We start from the raw sequence: 25,854 nt of genomic DNA, 5'->3' as shown, positions 1-25,854 counted from the left end.
ATCCTCACGCAGGTCCTTGTGCTTTGCGCCACGTGCGCTTAACCCACTGCTCTACCGCCCCATTGACTTCTAATTTTATTTCTGTCATCGTTGTGACTTCACTGATCCAGGTTGAGTATATATATGTGTGTGTGTGTGTGTGTGTGTGTGTGTGTGTGTGTGTATGGAGAGAGAGAGAGACAGAGGGAGAGGGAGAAACAGAGGGAGAGACAGAGGGAGAGACAGAGGGAGAGGGAGAGGGAAAGGGAGAGGGAGAGAGAGACAGCGCTTGCGCGAGAGAAAAATACCACAGCACTTAAAACTTCACTCAGTATGGTGGGGCAGTCGTCAGACCTGGGTCTTGTGCAGAACCTGGGTCAAAGCAGGTGCACTAGCCAAGTGAGCTGCCTTGTTGGCCAAGTACCAGTCAGCAGTCTGTGACCTTAAATGAGGTGCAGGAAGCCAGGCAACACACACATAAACAGACATATCCTATACACGCACAGGTACAGGTCAAGTGGAAATAAATGCTATTTAAAGACCAAAGCAGAGCAAGGGGACAGCTAATGAGGGAGGCTATTTCAGGAAAACTCAAAGCAGCAAGCTAGCAAAGCAGCAGCCGCTGCTAGGTTTCTATGTTTCTAACGCCAAGCGCGGTGAGCCTCCCACAAAGCCCCGCCCCACCCACCAATAGGGCTTAGGAGCCTCTCGGGGAAGCCCCTCCCCCTCCCCGCCCAGGGGCCGCCTTAGGGGCGGGGCTTCGCCTTCCGCGCCGAAAGCCCAGCGCAGGGAAGGTTCCCGGCATCCATTTCGCTTCCCCAAGGCCTGAGGAATTAGCGGTATCCGCCGCGGGGCATGCTGGAAACTGTAGTTCCCGCTTGCAGCTCGGCCTCTGCGACCCGTGAGGCCCCTCAGCTCGCTGCCATTGCTGGCACATGACCTGCAGCCCCAAGGGGTTGTGGGGAGGCCCGGCTGGGTGGGGGTGCGGGTCACCCCGACAGCCACTGGGCACCGCCTGTGCGATTAGCGTTCAGGCCTCCGGCCACCCCGATCACGTGGCCGCCGCTCTTTAGGCCGCGCGGCTCCGAGGGCCGTTCCAGTCCCGCCCGTCAGCGGCCTGCGCCTCCCCCGGCACTGCTGCCACCTCACGCTTGGAGGCGTCACGGAACGTGCTCTCCTCCCCCTCCCGCCAGTCCCCACCTCCCCCTCCCGCGCTGACTCGCCGCCGCAGGAGGAGTCGCCGCCGGAGCCGCCCGCAGCCATGGCCGAGAACCCTGGCTTGGAGAACCACCGCATCAAGAGCTTTAAGAACAAGGGCCGCGATGTGGAAGTGAGTGCGCGGCCGCGGCCGGTCCCCGTCGCTCTCGGCCGCCCAGCTATGCCGGCCCCGCGGCCCCGCGGCGGCGAGGAGGGGCGGGGGGCCGGCGCCGGGCTGGTTCTCGCCGGCTCGCTGTGGGTCGGAGTTGCCGCCGCCTCCAGTCGCCGCGGCCCGGGGGTCGGGGGTCGTGCGGCGGGCGTGGGGCGCGGGGCGCGGGGCGGGCTGCAGCCTGGCCGCGGAGCCGTCGGCGTGGGGACCGGGAAATACCGGGGCTTTCGGCCCCGTCACGCGGCCGCGGCCTGCTGTCGGCGGGGAAGGGACGTGGAGCCGAGGCGGGGTCCGCCGGCGGGGGCCTCGCGGGCCGGGGATGCTGTGGCCGCGGAGGGCCGGGTGCCGGCCGGGGGTGGGGGCGCCCGCGGGAGCCGCCGGCTGGCCCTGCAGCCTCGCGGCCGGCGCGGCCCCCTCGCCGCCTCGCGCGCGGCGGCACATGGAGCCCGGCTTCGCGGGGTTCGCGCAGCCTCCAGCCGGCGGGGCCCAGGCGGGCGGTGGCGGCCCGCAGAGGGGGTGGGGACCAGCCGGGTAACCGACTTGTTTGACGGTGGTGGAGGGGGGAGGGTAGGATGCGCCAGCACCATTTCCCCCATATTCCAGCGCTGTCCTTCAGGCCCGAGACATTCACGCTCCTGCTCCTGCTCCTGCTCCTGCTCCTGCGGGAGGTGGACAATAGTTTTCCATCTATTGTGTGGAGGGAGGCTTTGGAAGAGACGATGTTCCCACCTCCGCTCGCAGGACCTGTTTAAATAAGCTTTTCTCGTTGTGGGGGTGTGCACACCGTCATCTTTTTCTGAACACGTTTTGGCTGAATTCGTTTGGAGTACAGAGGTTTCCTAGGACTTGGTGTACACACCTCTGGTTTCAGGCCGGTAGACTTCCCAAGTGGTTGCAAAACTGTAAACATTCACCTGGTTACTCAGTTTGTTGCCACTCAGCATGTTGCCATTGTCTCATTAAGGTGACATTAGCAGGTACTATTTGCAAACTCGGCTTACGGAGGCAGCGCTAGAGGTCTCTCTGCAGCTACTAAAAGCAATGTGGTATTATGCGCAAACTTCACTGGGACTCTGACCTCTGGCTTTGTCAGGAGAAAAGTGGCTTTAAAAAGTCCACAGCCTCCTTTTCTGATACTAGGTGACATGGTTTGCAGTTGTGTGGTTCTTGCCAGGAGTGTGGGGGGCGGGACGGGGGAATCAGTGTGGCCTAGAAGTCTGCCTCTAAGGAGTGTGGAGGGGAAAATATACCAGTCAGCATTCTAGTTAATAGGATTACACAAAACTCGGACCATTTTTTAGAGCTACCAAATTAACGCTAATGGCGGCTAGGGGGCTCGGGACATATTGTGAAAACCCACTTGACTTAAACAAATAAAGGTTGTCACTTGGTTACATTTCTTTGCTGGGAAATACTTCTAGGCAAAAGTGAATTGTAGGAGTAGCAACTAGAAATTTCGGGGTTTCCTCCTTATTGGTTCACCTAATGATAGCCATTATTATATATATATATATTTAAAATTAAAAAAAAATATTTATTATTTATTCCCTTTTGTTACCCTTGTCTTATTGTTGTAGTTACGATTGATGTTGTTGTTGGATAGGACAGAGACATGGAAAGAGGAGGGGAAGACAGGGAGAGAGAAAGACAAGACATCTGCAGACCTGCTTCACCGCTTGTGAAGCGACTCCCTTGCAGGTAGGGAGCCAGGGGCTCGAACCGGGATCCTTATGCTGGTCCTTGAGCTTCGCGCCACCTGCGCTTAACCCGCTGCGCTACCGCCCGATTCCCAATAACTATTATTATAAAACGACTTTAGTTGTTTGAACAGAAGGACTAATTAACTTTTTAAAAGTTTATTTATTCCTTTTTGTTGCCCTTGTTGTTTTATTGTTGTCGTTATTATTGCTGCTGCCATTGATGTTGTTGGATAGAACAGAGAAGTGGAGAGAGGAGTGTGGAGAGAAAGACAGACACCTGCAGACCTGCTTTACTGCTTGTGAAGCGACTCCCCTGCAGGTGGGGAGCCGGGGGCTTGAACCGGTATGCCTACGCTGGTCCTTGTGCTTTGCGCCACCTGCGCTTAACCCACTGCTACAGCGACTCCTTTTTTTTTTTTTTTTTTTTTTTACCAAAACACAGTCAGCTGTGGTGGTTTAATTCTGAGGGTGCAGGGAATTGAACCTGGGACTTTTGGAGTCTCTTTGCATAACCGTATGCTATCTCCCATACCCAAAGCTTTATTTTTTTAAAATTTATTTTCCTTTTTGTTGCCCTTGTTGTTTCTTATTGTTGTTGTAGTTATTGATGTCGTTATTGTTAGATAGGACAGAAATGGAGAGAGTAGGGAAAAGACAGAGAGGGGGAGAGAAAGACACCTGCAGACCTGCTTCACCGCCTGTGAAGCGAATCCCCTGCAGGTGGGGAGCCGGGGGTTGGAACAGGGATCCTTATGTGGGTCCTTGAGCTTTGAGCCACATGCGCTTAACTCACTGCGCTACCGCCCTTCTCTGTCCAGCATAAACAACACTTCTCCCCCAAAGCTTTATTTTTATATATTTTTTATTTATTATTGGGGGGAGAGGGAGACACCTGCAGTCCTGCTTCACCACTCACAAAGGTTTCCCGGTACAGGTGTGTGGACCAAGGGCTCGAACCTGGGTCCTTGTGCATTGTAATGTGAGTGCTTAACCAGGTGTGCCACCTCTTGGATCCTCTATTTTATAAGATCTCTGTTCCACTCTGGCTTCTGGCAGTACTGGTGTTTGAACTCTGTGCCATGGAAATGAAGGCTTTTCTTTTCTTTTCTTTTTTTTTTATATTTGTGAGAAAGATAGAGAGAACACTTGTGTGTGTGCTGCCAGGGCTTGAACTCAGGACCTCATGCACCTCATTTTTGAGAGTAATGCTTTATCTACTGTGCCACTTCCTAGACTCCATGAAGGCCTTTCTGCATAACCATTATGCTGTCTCCCCAGTCTGTTCTTTCCTCTGTCAGATGTTAGTGCAAGGTTTTAGAACACAGTAATAAATTTATGTAATAGAGCTGTATTTCGCTCGTACCTAGTAAAAGCTCATGCACATAAATCCACAATAAATATTTGAAGATTTACTTCTGAGAGGGAATAGAGGTGAGAGGGAACCATAATGTCACTCTGGCATGATAATGATGCTTGGGATGGAACTCCAGGACCTTAGGCTTGAGAGATCAATGCCTTTTCCACTGCTGTACCTCTCCTATCCCCTGGGGACTTATTGCCACATTTTTTTTTTCTCCTTACCTGCTCAGGTCTTGCTGGTGGTGCTGGGGAAGTGAACCTGGGACCTTTGGTGCCTCAGACCTGAAAGTCTTTTACTTTTTTTTTTTTTTTGCCTCCAGGGTTATTGCCGGGGCTCCGTGCCTGCACCATGAATCCACTGCTCCTGGAGACCATTTTTTCCCCCTTTAGTTGCCTTTGTTGTTTTATCATTGTTGTGGTTATTATTGTTGTTGTTGCTGTCGTTGGATAGGACAGAGAGAAATGGAGAGAGGCGGTGAAGACGGGGGTGGGGGTGGGAGATAGACACCTGCAGACCTGCTTCACCACCTGTGAAGCGACCCCTGCAGGTGGGGAGCCGGGGGCTCAAACTGGGATCTGTCCTTGCACTTTGCACCATGTGCGCTTAATCTGCTGCGCTACTGCTCAACTCCCCAGGCCTGAAAGTCTTTGCATAATTCCTAGCCCTCCTTCTCAAAACGCAAAGTAGAGAGCATGGTTGCTAGTTTTCAGCCAGAACATACTGCTTATATTACATCTCCTAGATACATTATGATAAGTAAGGCATGAAATGGGCATTCAAATGACATTCTGTTGATATATCCCAGGCATTATATTAAGGGGTTCTTGATACCTTATTTAATTTTGTAACAACTACCTTCCAGCCTCAGACATGAAAGTCCTTTACATAACCATCATGCTATCTCCCCCCCTGTAACAACTTCTTAAAGCTAAATGTAATACTCCCACTTAAGAAAAAACTTTAGATGAAGAAACTCAGGAATGCTTAATGTAGAGTATACAAGACCTTGACATGAGTGTGAACATTCATAGTTGTTTATTGAATGTCTAACAGTGTTAGGTTGTGTAGTAATCCAAAAGGAATATACTCACTCTACCTCAAGTAGATTACAGGTTAGTAGGAATGACAGAAGTAAACTGGGGGGTAGAGAATAGCACAGGGGATTATGCAACAGACTTCCATACCAGAGGCACCAGAGGTCTCAGGTTCAACCCCCAGCGCCAACATAAACCTGAGCTGAACAGTACTCTGGTTAAAAGAAAAAGGCTGATAATTACAATGCAGTATATTAATGAGTATAATTTAAGAGTGCTTGAGAAGAGTCTTAACTTGGAACTGACTTGTGAAGGGAGATTTATGATTGACTCCTTGTGAGTGAGTGGAAATGAGCTGGTCCTGTAGGATGAAAAAAAATTCACCTGGCAAAGGGCAGGAAAAGGGATGTGGAAGGAAGGGCACCCCAGACTTCTGGAGCAATAATTGAAAAGTCCTGAGAGAATGTATTAATAGTAGTACTGCTGAGAGAAAAGGGAGAGCTAACAAACAGCTTTGTGACTGGGGTTAAATCCAATTAAGTGTCTTTACTGTAGATTTAGGTATTACTAGGAACACCATGCCTTATTTTCAGATAACCTGTGGTGGTCTGAGAATATATCTCAACAAAATATTCCTTGGAAATTTCTTTATATGGACATCTAAAGGAATTACAGAAAGAACTAGAAGGTGTGACATGCTTAGAACAATGAAAAAAAGACTGGTAGTAGTATTTAAAAATAAATTCTGGAGGAATAGTGTTATTCCTTACACAAGGAGGAGTTTTCCCAAAATGTTGAGACTGGAGATTTGTTATAACCTGAAAGGAGGGTTTGATCCTCCTCCCTTCATCCTCGTACTCCCCCTACTCTTTCTTTCTTCTGTGTAAAGCACACAGTGTGAAGGAAAAAGGGCATAAAGGTGATGATAAACTTTATAGATGGAGGGGCCAGGCAGTGGCGCACCTAGTTAAGAGCACACAAACTGTGGGGGCTGGGCAGTAGTGCAGCGGGTTATGCGCACATGGAGCAAAAGCACAAGGACTGGCATAAGGATCCTGGTTCCAGCTCGAAGCTCCCCACTTGCAGGGGGGGTTGCCTCACAAGAGGTGAAGCAGGTCTGCAGGTGTCTGTCTTTCTCTCCCCTCTCTGCCTTCCCCTCCTCTCTATTTCTCTCTGTCCTGTCCAATAGTAACAATAATAACAACCACAACAAAGGCAACAGAATGGCCTCCAGGATCCCTGATTCATAGTACAGGCAATGAATCCTAGCAATAACCCTGGAGGCAAAACAAAACACACACACACTACAGTGTGCAAGGACCCTGGTTCAAGCCTCTGGTCCCCACCTGCAGGGAGAAAGCTTCATGAATGGTGAAGCAGAGCTGCAGGTGTCCTTTTTAAAAAATTTTTTGAAAAATATTTTTTATTTATTTATGAGGAAGATAGAAAGAACCAGATATCACTCTGGTACTTGTGCTGCCGGGGACTGAACTCAGAACCTCATGTTTATCCACTGCGCCACCTCCCGGACCACTGCAGATGTCTGTTTTCTTTTCTTCCTTCCTTCCTTTCTTTTTCTTTCTTTCTTTCTTTCAAATATTTATTTATTTATTTATTCCCTTTTGTTGCCCTTGTTTTCTTGTTATGGCATAAGGATGTCGTCGTAGGATGCAGGTGTCTTTTTTTTGTTATATTTAAATTTTTAATTTTTATTTATTTTCCCTTTTGTTGCCCTTGTTGTAGTTATTATTGTTGTAGTTATTGATGTTGTTGGATAGGACAGAGAAATGGAGAGATGTGGGGAAGACAGAAAGGGGGAGAAAAAGACAGACACTTTCAGACCTGCTTCACTACCTGTGAAGCGACCCACCTGCAGGTGGGTATTGGGCATTAAGCCGGGGGCTCGAGCCAGGATCCTTATGCCGTCCTTGCACTTCATGCCACGTGCACTTAACCCGCTGTGCTAGCACCCGACACCCCTGTGCTTTAGTTTCTAATGCTAGGCACAATGCATTTTTTCTTCTGCAAATTCAGCAAATATTAACAAACCTGCTTTTCTTTAACATCTATTGGCAAGTGGTATTACTTCATTGTTTAAGTTGAAACTTCGTCCATGACTCCTTTCCCTTTGCTCTCTTGTTATCTGAAGAACCCTCGTATTTTTACCTTTGTCATTAACCAGCTTTATAGCACTGTTGTAGCTGAAGGTCCCATTCTCATTTGTACAAATGTGAGTGTGCACTTAATTTCCCTGTCTCCACTATATTCCCTCCATGATGTAGTTTGTGGATTATCACTACGGCTCGATGCCAGCACTATGAACCTACCACGCCCAGTGGCCATTCTTTCCCATTTTTATTTGCTAGCACAGAGGAATTGAGGTAGGGGGATAGAGAGAGGGAAAAATAGACACCTGCAGACCTGCCTCCCCACCAGTGAAGCTTCCCCCTGCAGGTAGAGGGGCACAAACCTGGGTCATTGCATATGGTTAACGTATGCACCCAACCAGATGAACCACCACCTGGCTCCCTGGAATCTTTTTTTCTTTCCCCAGTAAGAATCTTCTTAGTGCCTTTAGGATAATATATATAGTTTATGTTATTGGATAGAGACAGAGAAATTGAGAGGAGTGGGGGAGATAGGGAGAGAGACACCTGCAGCTCAGCTTTGCCACTCATGAAGCTTTCCCCCTGCAGGTGGGGACCAGGGGCTTGAACCAGGGTCCTTGCACACTGTATGTAATATGTGCACTTAACCAGACGTGCCACCGCCTGGCCCTGTGTCTTTAGGATAAAACTGAAAGTTCTTAGCATGTCATACATAATCCCACAAAAGGAATTTTCCTTTCTATTTCACCTATCATTTTTCCATGTGTCTCCTTTATACCAACCATGATAAAGTATTTGAAATATTGACATAATATTTCAATAATAACAGTATTATTCTCTCCTAGTGTCTTTGTTTTATACAGTTTATTTTGTTTTTTAGTGGGGGCCACTTGTGTTTATCTCTGGATTATAGTTCTGCCATGCTGTATCATTCTAGTTCCAAACCCCCCTTCAGAAGTTCTACCTAAGGCCTTTTTTCTCCTTAGTAATAGAATACTTAGTACTATTAGTTCCTTTTCTATTCCTGTACACTAAAGGTTTCCTAAGTGAGCTGTTTTTTTTTTTTTTTTTTTTTTTTTTTTTTTTACCAGAGCACTGCTCAGCTCTGGCTTATGGTGGTTCAGGGGATTGAACCTGGGACTTTGGAGCTTCAGGCTTGAGAATCTGTTTGTATAACCATTATGCTATCCTTTAAGTGGGTTTTTAAATTGCTGTGTTGTACAACAAATTCCATATGTGATACCTATTAAATTATGTGGGTTCTGGGAAGGAGTCCACTGAGGGATAGATTGTTTTTGGACTATGGCTGTTTATTTAATGTCCACTGTATAAAATACATGCTTTTTTAGGGGAGAGGAGATAGCATAGTGTTTATGTAAAAGATTTTGTTGCCTGAGGTTTCAAGGTTCCAGGTTCAATCTCTGGAACCACTATAAATCAGAGTGCTCTGGCAGATGAAAACAAAACCAAACAAAAAACTGGAGAGATGCAAAGAGACTCTCATTCCTGAGGCTCCAAAGTCCCAGGTTCAATCCCCCCGTACCACCATAAGCCAGAGCTGAGCAGTGCTCTGGTTTAAAAAAAAAAAAAAACTGGAGAGAGAAAACACTAGAACATTCCTCTGGCATATGCAATGCTAGGAATTGAATTTGTCACCTTCTACATTATAAGTCTTGTGCACTACCAACTATGCCATCTTCTGACCACTATAAATACTCTTTGAGAAGAGTGGAGAGTATATTTGAAAACATTCTGCATTTGGGAGTAAAGGATACAATATTATTCTAAAATATTAATTTGAGTTGATTGTAGCTTTGATAATGTTGCCTGTATCTCCTTTGACAGGTTTGATTCTGCCATGGTGTATTTCTGTAACACCAACTAATTCATAATTGAATATAGAGAGGAAAGATGTTAATTAACTCAGTTCACGATGGTTCATATTTGATTTTTTTATTAGTGATTTAAGAATGGTTTTCAGGATTAGAAGATAGCTCATACTTGATTTTTAATAGCACATTAGTTGGTTAGCACTCCCAAGTAATAGCAGTTGAACACACTGAAGTGTAGAGACAGTTGAACACAGCAGGCTGGGAGTAAGCACATTGCCTATTCACCCATATCCTACCTCTTGGCTCCATTTAACCCTGTGCTTTGTCATAAAGGTGGTTTGTGCCCCAACCATCTTGATAAATTTCCCTTTCCTCAATTTTGTTTAACAGTGATTTTATTTTATTTTATTTTTCCCTTTTTGTTGCTGTTATTGTCGTTGGATAGGACAGAGAGTAACGGAGAGATAGACACCTGTAGACCTGCTTCACTGCTTGTGAAGTGACACACACACACACACACACACACACACACACACACACACACACACACACACACACACACACACACACACACACACACCACACACACACACCCCGCAGGTGGTGAGCTGGGGGCTTGAATCGGGATCCTTATCCCGGTCCTTGTAGTTCGCATGTTCGCTTAACCTGCTGCACTACCGCCCGACTCCCCCAGTGATTTATTTTTCTTTTACCAGAGCACTGATCAGACCTGGCCAATGGTGGTGGTGGGGGCGGGGGGATTGAACCTGGGACTTGGGAGCCTCAGGCATGAGAGTCTCTTTGCATAACCATTATGCTATGTACCCTCTGCTCTTTTTTTTTTTTTTTAAGCTATCTTTTTTCACATAGTGATCTTTTCTTAAGTTCACTTACAAGGCTTAAAAACTTCTAGTCCGGGAGTCGGGCTGTAGCGCAGCCGGTTAAGCATAGGTGGCGCAAAGCACAAGGACCGGCATAAGGATCCCGGTTCGAACCCCGGCTCCCCACCTGCAGGGGAGTCGCTTCACAGGCCGTGAAGCAGGTCTGCAGGTGTCTATCTTTCTCTCCTGCTCTCTGTCTTCCCCTCCTCTCTCCATTTCTCTCTGTCCTAACCAACAACAACAATAATAACTACAACAATAAAACAATAAGGGCAACAAAAGGGAATAAATAAATAAAATAAATATTAAAAAAAAAAAACTTTAGTCCTTCTGCTATATTGATTATTCTTTTTAGTTGACTTGGTCAACTGACTCTATAACCTGTTGGTTATAGGCATGTCTTGTAATTGTCTTTTCTCTATAGACAGTTTTTGTTGTCCTCATTAGTGGTTCCTTCAGTAAACCACATTTTCCACATGGGGGAGTTAAATCTCTTTTAATCATCTGCTGGAAATTAAACATGCAAGCATCACACTAGCCTCTCAAACGTAGTGTTTAAAGCCATGTTCTGCTTTTGTTTTTTGTTTTTTTTTTCTTTTTTCTATTGATGGCATCATCACTCTCACTGTGATCTGAACTTGTAACTTGAGAGGCTTCTTGGACTCTGTCCTCATCTCCCACATTCAGTCAGATGCTAGTCATGTAGCTTGAATCTCTGCTGTCTTCACATTTTGGCCCTGAATCTCTGTTCCACTGCCTCCAGCCTAATTTTGGCTTTATTATTTATCAGTTTAAAATTTGCCTCTAAAGTTTTTCCTTTAATTCATGAGATTTTTCTGAGCCTGGTGCTAAATTATTTCTAAGTTTGTTTCCCCTGCCCCTTTGTCTTTTTAAGTACAAACAAGAACATTGAACTTCTTACATGCTTATACATACTTTGGAATTCCGCCTTTCCCTGCTTGCCAATGCTATTTCTATTCTCAGGTCTATCTTGCTGACTCTGACTGGAATATCTCCCCTGCCTCCCATTGCCTGGCTAATTCCTACTCCTCTTAAACACTCAGCTTGGGGTTTAGCTACTTTGAGAAATTTTTCTGAATCTTTGTCCTCTCAGATTGAGTTAGGTATCTTTCTTTCCTCTTGGAAGAACTCTGAATACTTATTTTTCATTATGCCTATTACTGTGCTGTTTCTACTAAGTTGAGGGCAATATATTTCTACTGTCTATCTCCTTAGTATAGTGACTGAAACAAAAGTACAGGTTTTTTTTGTAAGATGGTTTTCTAAAAAAATATTTATTCCCTTTTTTTGTCCTTGTTTTATTGTTGTAGTTACAATTGTCGTCGTTGTTGGATAGGACAGAGAGAAATGGAGAGAGGAGGGGAAGACAAAGGGGGAGAGAAAGATAATACACACCTGCTTCACTGCCTATGAAGTGACTCCCCAGCCAGGGGCTCAAACCAGGATCCTTAACGCTGGTCCTTGCACTTTGCGCCACCTGCGCTTAACCTGCTGCGTTACTGCCTGACTTCCCAAAAGTACAGTTTAATGTTTCTCATACTTCCATACTAGGTGCACTAGTAGTATAGTATATTTTTCCTTAAGTGCATTTTTGAACTAAACCTTTTAATCTGTTAATTATTTTTCTGTTTTTACAAAAAGTTTAAGTATTATTAGGATATTAATAATTCATACATGCGGTCCAGAACTTGGTCACAGGCACTAGGATATTAATAAATCATTATGATGTTAAGACATGCCTAATAACAAAGTAATTTTAAAACTTTAACCATAAAAATGTTCTCATATGTAGAAAAGTAGAATACAAGAGTAATCCCCTATATACATCCCTTAAGTGTAATCATTGTGCTGTATTTGCTTCACTTTTGTTCATCCATATATAATAATCACATTTTTTTTTTTTGCCTCCAGGCTTATTGCCGGGGCTCAGTGCCTGCACTACAAATCCACTGCTCCTGGAGACCATTTTTTCCCCTTTTGTTGCCCTGGTTTTATCATTGTTGTGGTTATTATTGTTGTTGTTGCTGTTGTTGGATAGGACAGAGAAATCGAGAGAGATGGAGAAGAAAGATAGACCCCTATAGACCTCCTTCACTGCTTGTGAAGTGACTCCCCTGCAGGTGGGGAGCTGGGGGCTCAAACTGGGATCCTTATTCAGGTCCTTGCGCTTTGCGCCACAAATAATCACATTTTATTTCTGAATATTCAAGTCTGCTTCTATAAACTTAGAACCCAATCTTACATAGTTATCATATTACCTTGGTACAATTATACTTTTCTAATTCAGTGCATATTTAAATTTCCCCACTCCCCTCCAGTTTTTTTATCTCCAGGGTTATTGCTGGGGCTCAGTGCCTGCACTATAAATTCACTGCTCCTGGAAGCTATTTTCCCCCCCCTTTTGTTGCCCTTGTTGTTTTATCGTTGTTGTTGTTGTTGCTATCTTTGTTGGATAGGACAGAGAGAAATCGAGAGAGAAGGGGACTACGGGGAGAGAAAGAGACACCTGCAGACCTGCTTCACTGCTTGTGATCTTAACCCTCTGCGCTACTGCCCAGCCCTCAATTTTTTTTTTCACATTTGAATTATTAGAGCCATGAATAAACAAGGATTGATCATATTTGGTCATGTCCCCTAAGTCTTCTTTAATCTAGAACAGACTTTTCCCCTCTTTTTTTTTTTAATTCATTTTTTTAAATATTTCATTTATTCCCTTTTGTTGCCCTTGTTGTTTTATTGTTGTAGTTATTATTGTTGTTATCGTTGTTGGATAGGACAGAGAGAAATGGAGATAGGAGGAGAGAAAGATAAGACACCTGCAGGCCTGCTTCACCGCCTGTGAAGCGACTCCCCTGCAGGTGGGGAGCCGGGGTTTGAACCGGGATCCTTATGCCGGTCCTTGCGCTTTACGCCACCTGCGCATAACCTGCTGCACTACCGGCAGACTCCGACTTTTTTTTTTTTTTTAATTCTATAGGACAGAGAAATTGAGAGACAGAGAGATACCTGTAGACTTGCTTCTTGGCTTATGAAGCATTCCCTCTGCCGTTGGGGAGTTAGGGTTCTAACCTGGGTCCTTGCGCCTAGTTCTATGTATGCTTAACCCAATGTGCCTCCCAGCCTTTACTTTTTTTATATGGGGTAAGAGACAAAGGAGAGTTACCTACACACTTGAAGCTTGCCTCCTGCAGATGAGGACTAGGGGCTTGCACTCTGGTCCACACACATGGTAATATGTACCCTCTACTGGGTTTAGCACCCACCACCTGGCCCCTCCCACCATTTCTAATTGTATTGTAAAATATATGTTGTTTTCGACGGGCTATGTTGTTTTCACTGGGCTGGCTTCACGGGCGGATAACAGACGACCAGGGACTCATGGTTGAGCTGTAGGCAGTATCTCTTTATTCATGCAGGACGCAGCACAATCTTAGACGAGCTAAGTTAAACTCAAAGTACAGTACTGTAAAACTCACAATGCTGTCTTTATATATACTTGCCAAGTAAGGTGGAAACAGGATGTGACATAGAGAGGGTGGAGAGAAAAGTGACTGGTGAAAATCAGAGTGTGACAAAGAGGGGGCAGATTAGGCGAGAATCCTATCACTGAACCACAAATGACCTGGAGGGAGGGTGGAACTTGTTAACAGTGGTTATGTAAATAGAATGAAGTGGTTATGTAAATAGAATAGTGTTAAGCAGGGGGGATTTAAACCAAATGAAACAGAAGGGGTCTCATGCATACCAACAAATATACATAACATAAAGCTTGTCATTAACCATTTAAGCACACCATTCTGTAGTGCTAGTATGTTCACATTAAGTGATTATCACCAGGGTCGGGTGGTGGCGCAGTGGGTTAAACGCATGTGGCGCAAAGCTCAGGGACTGGCAGGGACCGGTGTGAGGATCCTGGTTCAAGCCCCCGGCTCCCCACCTGCAGGGGAGTCGCTTCACAGGTGGGGAAGCAGGTCTGCAGGTGTCTATCTTTCTCTCCCCCTCTCTGTCTTCCCCTCCTCTCTCCATTTCTCTCTGTCCTATCCAACAACGAACAACTTCAACAATGGCAATAATAATAACCACAACGAGGCTACAACAACAAGGGCAACAAAAAGGAGGGGAAATGGCCTCCAGGAGTGGTGGATTTATGGTGCAGGCACTGAGCCCAGCAATAACCCTGGAGGGGAAAAAAAAACTATAAGTGATTATCACCACTATAAACCTCCACTTTTTTTTACCTTTACTTTTCTATGTCTAGAGAACTTTTTTTTTTCCCCCATCTAGTCATTGTTACACTACTATGGTATTCACAGATGTGATTGGGTTAATGGATACTGACATAGCAAAACTAAACGGGGCTGGGCAGTAGCTTAGCAGGTTAAGCACACATGGTGCAAAGCACAAGGACAGGCATAAGAATCCAGGTTTAAGCCCCGGCTCCCCACCTGCAAGGGGGTAGCTTCATAGGCAGTGAAGCAGGTCTGCAGGTGTCTCTCTCTTCCCCTCTCTGTCTTTCCCTCCTCTCTCCATTTCTTTCTGTCCTATCCAACAATGACAGCAATAACAACAACAACGATAAACAATAGGGCAACAAAAGGGGGAAAAATAGCCTCCTGGAGCAGTGGGTTCGTAGTGCAGGCACTGAACCCCAATAACCCTGGAGGCAGAAAACAAACAAACAAACCCTAAACTGAGCACAGAGCAACCTGTACCAATTAAACTGAAGAATAAGGTACCAAGAAGAACAGATAGCCTTCGATTTAAGAATGCTGAGTAATCAGGGAATCCTGGGTCCCTACATAGATGCAGTGGGCCTAGGCCTCTAACAGACTCTCTTCACCTATCACTGGTCACTCCATCCATGATGACATCAACAATAATAACTACAACAACAATAAAAACAAGGGCAACAAAAAGGAAAATAAATATTAAAAAATAATAAATAAAAAATCAAGTTAAAAACAAGATCAGAAGGGAAAACACTAAGTGGGAGGGGGCGAGGGGGATAAATAAAGACTTAGGGTTGGATGGTGCTGCACCTGATTGAGTGCACATGTTGCAGTGCTCAAGGACCCAGCTTTAAGACCCCAGTTCCTACTTGCAGGGGGAAAGCTTTGCAAGTGTCTGCAAAGTGTTTGCAAGGGGCTGCAGGTGTCTCTCGTGTCTCTTTCCCTCTCTGTCTCCTCTTTCCTCTCAATTTCTGGCTGTCTCTATCCAATAAATAAGATTAAAAAAAAAAAAAGATTCTGTGCCTAAGGCTCTGGAGTCCCAGGTTCAGCCCCTAGCACTCCCATAAGCTGGAGCTGAGCAGTATTCTGGTAGCTGTCTCTGTACCCCTCACTAAAGTAGTAATAAGGCAGAATTTTGAAATAAAAGTGATGTGTAAGGCATAAAACAGCTGAAACTTTGTACTAAATAAACAACTCTAATTCCCTGTCCCTACTCTCTCTCTTCTACTTTTTTTTTGTCTTTGGAATTTTTTTCCTGCATGATCCACTGCTCCTGTTGGCGTGTCATCTGTCTCTGTTTTTTCCTTTTGAATTTAGATAGAAACGGAGACAGCAAGAGAAGGAGAGACACAACTCTACTGTTTATGCAACTTTCCCTATGCATGGTGTACCTATGTGTTGCCAGCATTTCAAAACCAGATCATCGTGCATGGTAAAGTGTGCTCTTGACTGGTGAGAACTATCTCCCAGGTCCTCTACTTTCAATCTTTAGGTATTTGTTTACTCTAGAAACTTAGTATAAATGAAGTCAAAATATTTTTCCTTAGGGCACCAAAGTAAAAACCCTGTGGTGAGGGGGAGGGTGGACATGCGGCTTCCTGGGCTGGTGGGGGTTGGGGGTGGGAGGGTGGGATGGATCACAGTCTTTTGGTGGTGGGAATGGTGTTTATGCACACTCCTATTAAACTGTAGTCCTTTCCTAAATAAATTTAAAAAAATTTTCTTTTGTGACTCACTTATTTTACATAGCATAATGCATTCACATTTCATACATGTTGCAGAATGTCAAAACTTTTAGGGTTGTATGAATCTCCATTTCCTCTAAATGCCATATTTTTATCACTTCAGCCTTTTTGCTTTTATCCAGCACAACTTTTAAAAAAAATATTTATTTCCTTTTGTTGCCCTTGTTGTCTTATTGCTGTAGTTATTATTGTTGTTGGATAGGACAGAGATGGGGGAAAGAGACCCTGCAGACCGGCTTCACTGTCTGTGAAGAGACTGCCCTGCAGGTAGGGAGCAGGGGGCTGGAACCGGGATCCTTACTCTGGTCCTTGTGCTTTGCACCATGTGAGTTTAACCTGCAGTGCCTGACTCCCAATTAAGTACAGCTTTTTAAAATTACATCTGATTTGGTGAAGAAACCACATCAGTTTTTTTTAAAAATATTTATTTATTTATTCCCTTTTGTTGCCCTTGTTTTATTGTTGTTGTTATTGATGTCACCGCTGTTAGATAGGACAGAGAGAAATGGAGAGACAAGGGGAAGACAGAGGGGGAGAGAAAGACAGACACCTGTAGACCTGCTTCACTGCTTGTGAAGCGACGCCCCTGCAGGTGAGGAGACGGGGGCTCAAACTGGGATCCTTACGCTGGTCCTTGTGCTTTGAGCCACCTGCGCTTAACCCGCTGTGCTACTGGACTCCCCACATCAGTTTTCTTTTTTTTTTTTCCTCCAGGGTTATTGCTGGGCTCGGTGCCTGCACCATGAATCCACCGCTCCTGGAGGCCATTCTCCCCCCCCCCCTTTTGTTGCCCTTGTTGTAACTTTGTTGTGGTTATTATTATTGCCCTTGTTGACGCAGTTCGTTGTTGGATAGGACAGAGAGAAATGGAGAGAGGAGGGGAAGACAGAGAGGGGGAGAGAAAGATAGACACCTGCAGACCTGCTTCACCGCCTGTGAAGCGACTCCCCTGCAGGTGGGGAGCCAGGGGCTCGAACCGGGATCCTTACGCCGGTCCCTGCGCTTTGCGCCACATGCGCTTAACCCACTGCGCCACCGCCCGACCCCCCACATCAGTTTTCTTATATAAAATTTAGCCATATGAAAATTTTCATCTCTGAGGGTTCAAAATAGCCAAGTTTAACAAAATGTCCTAATTACTGGATCTGTTTGTTACCTTGTGGTGTTGCTTTCTGTTTCTATTTCTTACCATCCTAATCCTCTAAAAGTTGGAGGTTATTTTTAAAGACTTGATTAGCTTTAATTTAAACCTTTTTTTATTAAAATAAATAAATCTTTTAGTTGGTGATACTGTATAATTTGAAATATATCTCAGTAGTGATGCTAAACTTGGTTATTTGGTCCAAATTATAAAAATATGATTTAATGTCATATTTACTATATGTGGTGAAATTAATTTTAATTATTGGGTGAAATGTGATGTAAACTAGGAATAGGTAAACTGGCAGTTTGTTGCAGTTTCTTTTTTTTTTTTTTTTTTAATATTCCCTTTTGTTGCCCTTGTTGTTTTATTGTTGTAATTATTGTTGTTGTTGGATAGGACAGAGAGAAATGGAGGGAGGAGGGGAAGACAGAGAGGGGGAGAGAAAGATAGGCACCTGCAAACCTGCTTCACCACCTGTGAAGCGACTTCCCTGCAGGTGGGAAGTCGGGGGCTTGAACCGGGTTCCTTACGTTGGTCCTTGTGCTTGGCGCCACCTGCGCTTAACCCGCTGCTCTACCGCCCGACTCCCCGTTGTAGTTTCTTAACTTCCTTTAGCCCTGCTCCTACTCTGCCTCGGGTACCTTGCTCAGGGAATGTGTAGACAAGAATGGAATTGATATAGATGCAAGGCCCCCACCCCCACCCCCTGCCGCCAATGAAATTACAGTGGACTCATCGTGAAAGGTTCCATCTGGGTAAATCAGAGAAGACTTTGTGGAGGTTATAATTGAGGTCAAATTGAAAAAGTGTATAGGTATTTATTTGATAAGACTATCTCTGATGGGGAGTTGGGTTAAGTGCAGGTGGCATAAAGAGTAAGGACCAGCATTAAGGATCCCAGTTTGAGCCCCCAGCTCCCCACCTGCAGGGGAGTTGCTTCACAGGAGGTGAAGCAGGTTTGCTGGTATCTATCTTTCTCTTCCCCTCCTCTTTCTATTTCTCTCTGTCCTATCCAACAACAACAATAATAACTACAACAATAAAACAACAAGGGCAACAAAAAGGGAATAAATAAATAAATAAATATCTTTGATGGTCTGGAAGAGACTACATGATATATTTATAGGTAGGGCCAGATTGGGGGGGGCGCTCCTGTGGGGACCTTTTTTTTTTTTTTTTTTTTTTTTGTCTCTGGGGTTATTGCTGGGGCTTGGTGCCTGCATCATGAATCCACTACTTCTGGCAGCCTTCTTTTGCATTGTTGTTGTTGGATAGGACAGAGAGAAATTGAGAGGAGAGGAAGACAGAGAGGGCCAGGCGGTAGTGTACTGGGTTAAACACACATGGGGCAAAGGCACAAGGACCGGCATTAGGATCCCGGTTTTGGGCCCCCAGCTCCCCACCTGCAGGGGGTTCGCTTCACAAGTCTACAGGTGTCTATCTTTCTCTGCCCCCAAGCCCTGTCTTCCCCCCTCTCTCGATTTCTCTCTGTCCTATCCAACAGCAACGACAGTAATAACAACGATGAAAACCAATAAGGGCAACAAAAGGGAAATAATGGCCTCCAGGAACAGTGGATTTGTAATGCAGGTACCAAGCCCCAGCAATAACCATGGAGGCCAAAAAAAAAAAAAAAAGGAGAGGAAAGCAGAGATGGGGAGAGAAAGACACCTGCTTCACCCCTTGCGAAGCAACCTCTCCTGTAGGTGGGGAGCCAGGGGCTCGAACCAGGATCCTTGTGCTAGTCCTTGCACTTCTACTATATGTGCTTAATGTGATGTGCTACTGCCTGGCCCCCAGGGTAATTTTTAAGTAAGAAAATGGATTTTTGTACACTAAAAACTATTGCTTTGAATGCACCCCAAGAGATGGATTGGTGGAGCTCAGAAGACTAGTACTGGCACTTTGCTATACCACAGACCCTAGACTGGTTCCCTGGCACCACAGGAGAGCACCAAGAGAACTTCACAGTTGGTGGATTGGTGCATTCATTCTTATCTCTTTTTCTCTTTTTTAAATTTATTTCTTAGGGAATTAATGTTTCACATTCAACAGTAAATACAATAGTTTGTACATGCATAACATTCCCCAGTTTCCCATATAACAATACAACCCCCCCCCCCCAGGTCCTCTGTCATCCTTTTTGGACCTGTATTCTCCCCATTCTCTCTCTTATGTTTATTTTATTTCATTTCACTTATTTTACCAGAGCACTGCTCAGCTCTAGTTTATGGTGGTGCTAGAGATTGAACCTGGAACCTTTGGTGCTTCAGGCAAGAGTGTCTTTTTGTATAACCATCATACTACCTCCCCACCCCTGATATTTTTACTTTGACTTGCCTGCTGTCTGTCTCTCTCTCTTAACCAGAGCACTGTTCAGATCTGGCTTGTGGTGTGGGAGCTTGAACCTGGGACTTTGGAGCCTCAGGCATGAGAGTCTTTGCATAACCATTATGCTATCTACCTTCTGCCCTATATCTCTGTAAGTATAGAATAACCATTTGGGATGAGGGTTAAGCCCCTGACTTCCACCTGCAGGGGGAAAGCTTCACAAGTGGTAAAGCAGGGCTGCAGTTGTCTATCTCCTCCTCCTCTATCAATTTCGCTGTCTATTCATTAATAAATAAATAAATACAAAAACATTTAAAAACCATTTGGGATGGGAGACCTCTTGACAGTATTATGCATACCTAAAATCCTGGATTCATTCCCTTATATTAAAAAGAAATTGGTGAAGGAGAGGAAGGAGTTCAGAAGGAACAGTTAGAAACAACTCCTTGCAATCTGAGAGATTGATGATCTAATAGTACTGGCGTTGTGGTCCAAAGGCAGGAAAAGTTGTTAGAACTGTTTCTTTGGTATATTTGCCATCTAGAACAGAAGTTGGCAAACTTAATCTGAAAATGATTATAAAAAGTTTTAAAGCCTACTAAATATTTTAAGCTTTGAAGGCCATACTATTTATGCTATAACTCAAGTCTCCTGTGAGGATCAGAACAGTTGCAGACAAAAAATAAACTAATGGGTGTGACTGTAAAAAGGTTTTGTTTACAAAATCTGGTGCAAGCCTAGATTTCTCTTTCATTTTGGGTCTTGCTGACATAGCCATAGTTTGCTTACCAATGTGATTGGATGATGTGGACTGTGGCAAAGATTTGGAAAGTAGTTCAAGCAAAGATTAGACTGATAAAGATGATGATATAGATTAGACTGATAAAGATAATAATATAGATAAGATCTCATAGGGATAAGAAGAAAAGAAAACTAAGGAAGAAAAGAAAAGTCACATCATTTTTGGGGACTAGTAAGAATGCCACTGAAGAATGACTATAGAAAGTTTACTGCAGGGCCTGGGGTGGTGGCTCACCTGGTAGAACACACATATTACAGTATAAAAGGATCTGGGTTCAGGCCCCCAGCTCCCACCTGCAGGGGGCAAGCTTCATTAACAGTAAAGCAGTGCTACATGTCTGTCTGTCCCTCCCAACCCCAGCCCTCTCACTTTTTTTTTTTGCCCTCTCACTTCTGTCTGTATCCAAAATAAGCATTAAAAAGCAAAATAAAGGGAATCGGGCGGTAGTGCAGGTAGCACAAAGTGCAAGGATCTGCGGAAGGATCCTGGCTCCCCATCTGCAGGGGAGTCGCTTCACAGGTGGTGAAGCAGGTCTGTGGGTGTCTGTCTTTCTCCCTCTCTGTCTTCTCCTCCTCTCTCCATTTCTCTGTTCTATCCAACAGTGACATCAACAACAACAATAATAACTACAACAATAAAACAACAAGGGCAACAAAAAAAGGGAATAAATAAATATTTTTTAAAAATTTAAAAAGTAAAATAAGAAGCTGACTGCAATGCTGCCCTGGAGGTGGTGCAGGTGATAAAGCATTGGACTCTCAGACATGAGGTTGAGTTTGATCCCCATCAGCACATTTGCCAAAGTAATGCTCTAGTTTGTTCATTCTCTCTCATACATAAATAAATCTTTTGAAACAAAAGAAAGTTTGTTGCAAAGAGGTTTACCTTAGGGAAGTAGAGTTTTTCTGAAGGAACAGTGGTTGTTTTTGGCAGTTGGGTGCTGGTGAGAAGTGGAAAACTAAATTATGAAAGCTGGTATATAAGGCGTGAGTTGGAGTTGAAGCAGAAGAATCAGAAAATTGATAGCCATGGAAAGGAGGAACTTAATATAATTAGTTTGGGAAAGAAGCAGAGTTAATAGAAGGCCTTTTGCTGCTTTGATGTTTGGTTTGACATTTCTTTAAAAAAAGATAATCTTGTAAACCAAAGTTAATATATATAAAATTCTTTTAGGGAGCTGGGTGGCAGTGTAGCGGGTTAAGCGCACATGGCGCAAAGTGCAAGGGCCAGCATAAGCATCCATGTTCAAGCCCCTGGCTCCCCACCTAAAGGGGGGGATGTCGCTTCACAAGTAGTGAAGCAGGTCTACAGCTGCCTCTCTCCCCCCTCTGTCTTCCCCTCCTCTCTTGATTTCTCTCTGTCCTATCCAACAACAGCAGCAGCTTTGGTAAATGGAGAGCTGTTGAGGAGGTGAGGTAAGAGATAGATGTCATAGTTAGATTTTGAAGAGATTTAAGCTAGAAAGAACATGAAATAATGATGGACTGCAGCAGGTTATGGGAATTAGAACAGATTATAGGTGGTGATCTTTACTTCCTTGGACAAAGTTACCTCTAGAAAGTAAAGGATAGGGTGGGGGAGATAGCATAATGGTTATGCAAACAGTTCATGCCTGAGGCTCTTAGGTTCATTCCTGTGCCATTAAGCCAGAAAGCCAGAACTGAGCAGAATTCTGGTGGAAAAATAAAATAAAAGAATAAGAGAGATAAGGGAGATAATATTTGTAGGGGGTAAAAGGTGTTTTGGGGGAATAAAACTTTTTTTTCCTGAAAAATACTTAAGTAATGCAAAGTAGCTGAAACAAGGACCCAGCTCTCCTTCTCTCTCTCTCCCTTTCTCTGGGGTTAGGGTAGTGACTGGTGCAGACCAAGTACTAGGGGCAAAAAGAAAAAAAATCCAAACACCAATTGTTAAGTACTTAGCTAAGAGCTGTTTGATGGAATTTCAAAGTAAGAAAATCTGCTGTTGAGACTGGGAAAATAGCTCAACTGGTAGGTAGAGCATTGAACTTGCATGCCTGAGGTTTCAGGTCCTATCTCAAGTGTCACATGTACCAGACTGGTGCTGTGGTCTGTCTCTCTTCTTTGTCTCATATGAAACTCTCAAGTGGAATACATAAAATATAAACAAATTTGAAAGAACCTTTAAAAATTATTTCTCTCTGTGTGTGTGTGTGTGTGTGTGTGTGTGTGTGTGTGTGTTTTAGTGACTATTTTGTACCTTTTTTTGTGCTGTGTCAGAGATTGAGCTCAGGTCCTTATAGATGCAAAGACATGTATGAGTTGCTGAGCCATCTCCCTTGCCCTCTTGCACTTTTCAGAGTGAAATGATTAATTATAATTAGGGCCAGGCTGTGGAACACCCAGCTGAGCACACATCAACATGCTGAAGGACCTGGGTTTAAGCCTCTGGTCCCCGTCTGTAGGGACAAGGGGGAAACTTCACTATCAGTGAAGCAGTGTTGCAAGTGTCTCTTTCTCCCCCCCCCCATCCTTCTTAGTATATTGCTATCATATCAGAAAATTTGAAGAAAAAAAAGCTATTATGATAAAAGCTATAGATTATCAGAAGTGTTATAGAGTTTATGCATCTCTGCAACATCTTTCAGTCAGCAAAAAGCTCTCATTTCAAAATAGAGGTAATAATAATATATAAGAATTATAAAAAGACAAAGTATAACGAGTGAATTTGTACTATAGCTATTAAGACAGACATTGTCACCGTTTTTACTCTCTTGATAATAGAGATTGAAAGTGTAGAAATCTAAGCATAGGACGGAGGAAGGCAAGTGTTGAAATAATTAAAGCTCTATAGCATAGCACAGGAAGGCTTCTCTTAAAATTAAAATCTCTTTGAGCCCCTGGCTTCCCACCTGTAGGGGGGCCACTTCACAAGCAGTGAAGTAGGTTTGCAAGTGTCTGTCTTTCTCTCCCCTTCTTTGTCTTCCCCTCCTCTCTCCATTTCTCTCTGTCCTATCCAACAATGACATCAATAACAACAACAATAAAATAGCAAGAGCAAAAAGGGGAATAAATATTAAAATTAAAATCTGAAGAAAAATGAAGTTAGCTATCCTGAAAAGCATGATCCTTTTAACTAAGTAGTCAGTGGTAGAAATCACACATGAACGATAAACTGCTTAGAAGGTCCATGTCAGGGAGTAGGGCGGTAGCGCAGTGGGTTAAGCGCATGTGGCACAAAGCACAAGGACCGGCATAAGGATCCCGGTTCGAGCCCCCGGCTCCCTACCTGCAGGGGAGTCACTTCACAAGCGGTGAAGCAGGTCTGCAGGTGTCTGTCTTTCTCTCCCCCTCTCTATCTTCCCCTCCTCTCTCCATTTGTCTCTGTCCTAACCAATAATGACAACACCAACAACAGTAATAACTATAACAATAAAACAACAATGGCAACAAAAGGGAATAAAAAATATTTTTTTAAAAAAAAAGGTATATGTTAAACAAAATCTCCAATAACAGCATGCTCTAAATTTGTACTACTTTCATTAACTTAAATCTAGTTCCACAAATATACCTGTACATCATTGTTCTGGAGTGTATATGATGGACATTTATTGGAACCTATTTTCCTTTTTAAAAATATTTATTTATTATTGGATAGAGTCAGAAATCGAGAGGGAAGGGGAGATAAGGAGAGAGACAGAAACACCTGCAGCCCTGCTTTATCATTTGGAAAGCTTTCCCCCCTGCAGGTGGGGACTAGGGGCTTTAACCCGGGTTTCTTGAACACTGTAATGTGTACAACCAGGTGTGCCACCTCCAGGCCCTGGAACCTTTATTCCTTTTTACACGTTGCAAACATAAGTTATTATTATTATTTTGTTATTTCCTCCAGGATTATTGCTTGGGGCTTAATTCCATGCACTCCAAATCCACTGCTCCTGACAGGCCTCCTCCCCCATTTTCTTTTTTACTTTATAGGACAGAGAGAAATTGAGAGAGGAGAGAGAGAGAAAAGAGATCTACCTGCAGCACTGCTTCACTACTTGTGAAGCTCCATTGCTTACACATGGTAAGATGTGTGCTCAACCAGATACACCACTGCCTGGCCCCTAATTTTCCTTTTTATTTATTTTTTGATAGAGATAGAGAAATGTTGATAGGGAAGGGGAGAAAGAGAATCAACTGCAGCACTGCTTCACCAATTTGAAGCTTCCCTGCTACAGGTGGGGACCAGGAGCTTGAACCCAGGTCCTTGTACATGGTAATGCCTGGCCCCCTTATTTTTAATCTTAAAAAAATAATTCTTGAATTTATTACTGAAAGAGAACCAAAGCATCATGTGCCACATGCAATGTTGGGGCTGAAATTGAATGAACAAATGCCCTGCCCACTGTATCATGTTTCAGGCAGCAGCACAATTTTCCTTTAAATGAGAAGAACACTTTCCTGAACTTTTTTCTTCCTTTTTAATTAAAAAAAATATTATCTTTATTTATTTGTTGGCTATAGACAGCCAGAAATCAAGAAGGAGGGAGGTGATAGAGAGGGAAAGGGACAGAGATACACCTGCAACACTGCTTCATCACTCACAAAGCTTTTACCCTGCACATGGACACTAGAGGCTCGAACCCGGATCCTTGTGCTCTGTAACATGGGCACTTAACCAGGTGCTTCACCACCAGACCCCCAGCAATAAATTGTTAGTCTTTATACCTGGTATTTCAAGCATAAATATAGTTTGAAATAATTTGGGAATGGTGTTTTGTAACATTAATTTATTTACAAATTCTTATTAGTAATTATCTATTATTAGTTGTCCTAGATTGTTCACTGTTACTTAGAAATTAAATATATTTTATTTATTTATTTGGGATTAATGGTTTACAGTCAACAATAAACTGCAATAGTTTGTACATGCATAACATTTGCCTGTTTTCCACTTAGCAGTTCAACCCCTAATAGGTCCTCCTCCGCCATCATGTTCCAGGACCTGAATGCTCCCCCCACCCCAGAGTCTTATACTTTGGTGCAATACACCAATAGAAGCTAAATATATTTTAAAGGGGAAGAGAAGATGAAAATATCAGTGACTGGGGACTGGAGATAACTCACCTGTTATTTTACCATTATCAAGGACCTGGGTTTGAGCCCTTGGCACCACATGGGTACACCACACATGGCACCAGAGAACACCTCAAGAACAGTGGCACAGTGCTGTGGTGTCTGTGTTTGAAAGAAACAAATATATTCCCCTGGTAGTAGTGGGATTGCACAAACATGAAACCTCAGCAAGAAGCCCTGGTGGAAAGGTGAAGATATAGATTGGGAGTTGGCCGGTAGCGCAGTGGGCTAAGCGCACGTG

The 25,854-nt window shown here is 44.0% G+C and overlaps 1 protein-coding gene across 1 annotated transcript in view; it reads left to right on the top strand.

Moving 5' to 3' along the window:
* Positions 1-808: 808 nt before the first annotated feature.
* KPNA3 (karyopherin subunit alpha 3) overlaps positions 809-25,854 on the top strand; it is a 74,863-nt gene continuing 49,817 nt past the window's right edge. The window contains exon 1 of the mRNA XM_007535062.3: positions 809-1,309. Within this exon, the coding sequence (XP_007535124.1) occupies positions 1,241-1,309 (69 nt within the window). The 5' untranslated portion in view covers positions 809-1,240. The remainder of the gene's footprint in view (positions 1,310-25,854) is intronic.

Source organism: Erinaceus europaeus, chromosome 7 (genome assembly GCF_950295315.1).
Source record: "Erinaceus europaeus chromosome 7, mEriEur2.1, whole genome shotgun sequence".
NCBI lineage: Eukaryota > Metazoa > Chordata > Mammalia > Eulipotyphla > Erinaceidae > Erinaceus > Erinaceus europaeus.
Note: the sequence above shows the minus strand (reverse complement) of the source record. Positions and strands in the feature narration are given on the sequence as shown.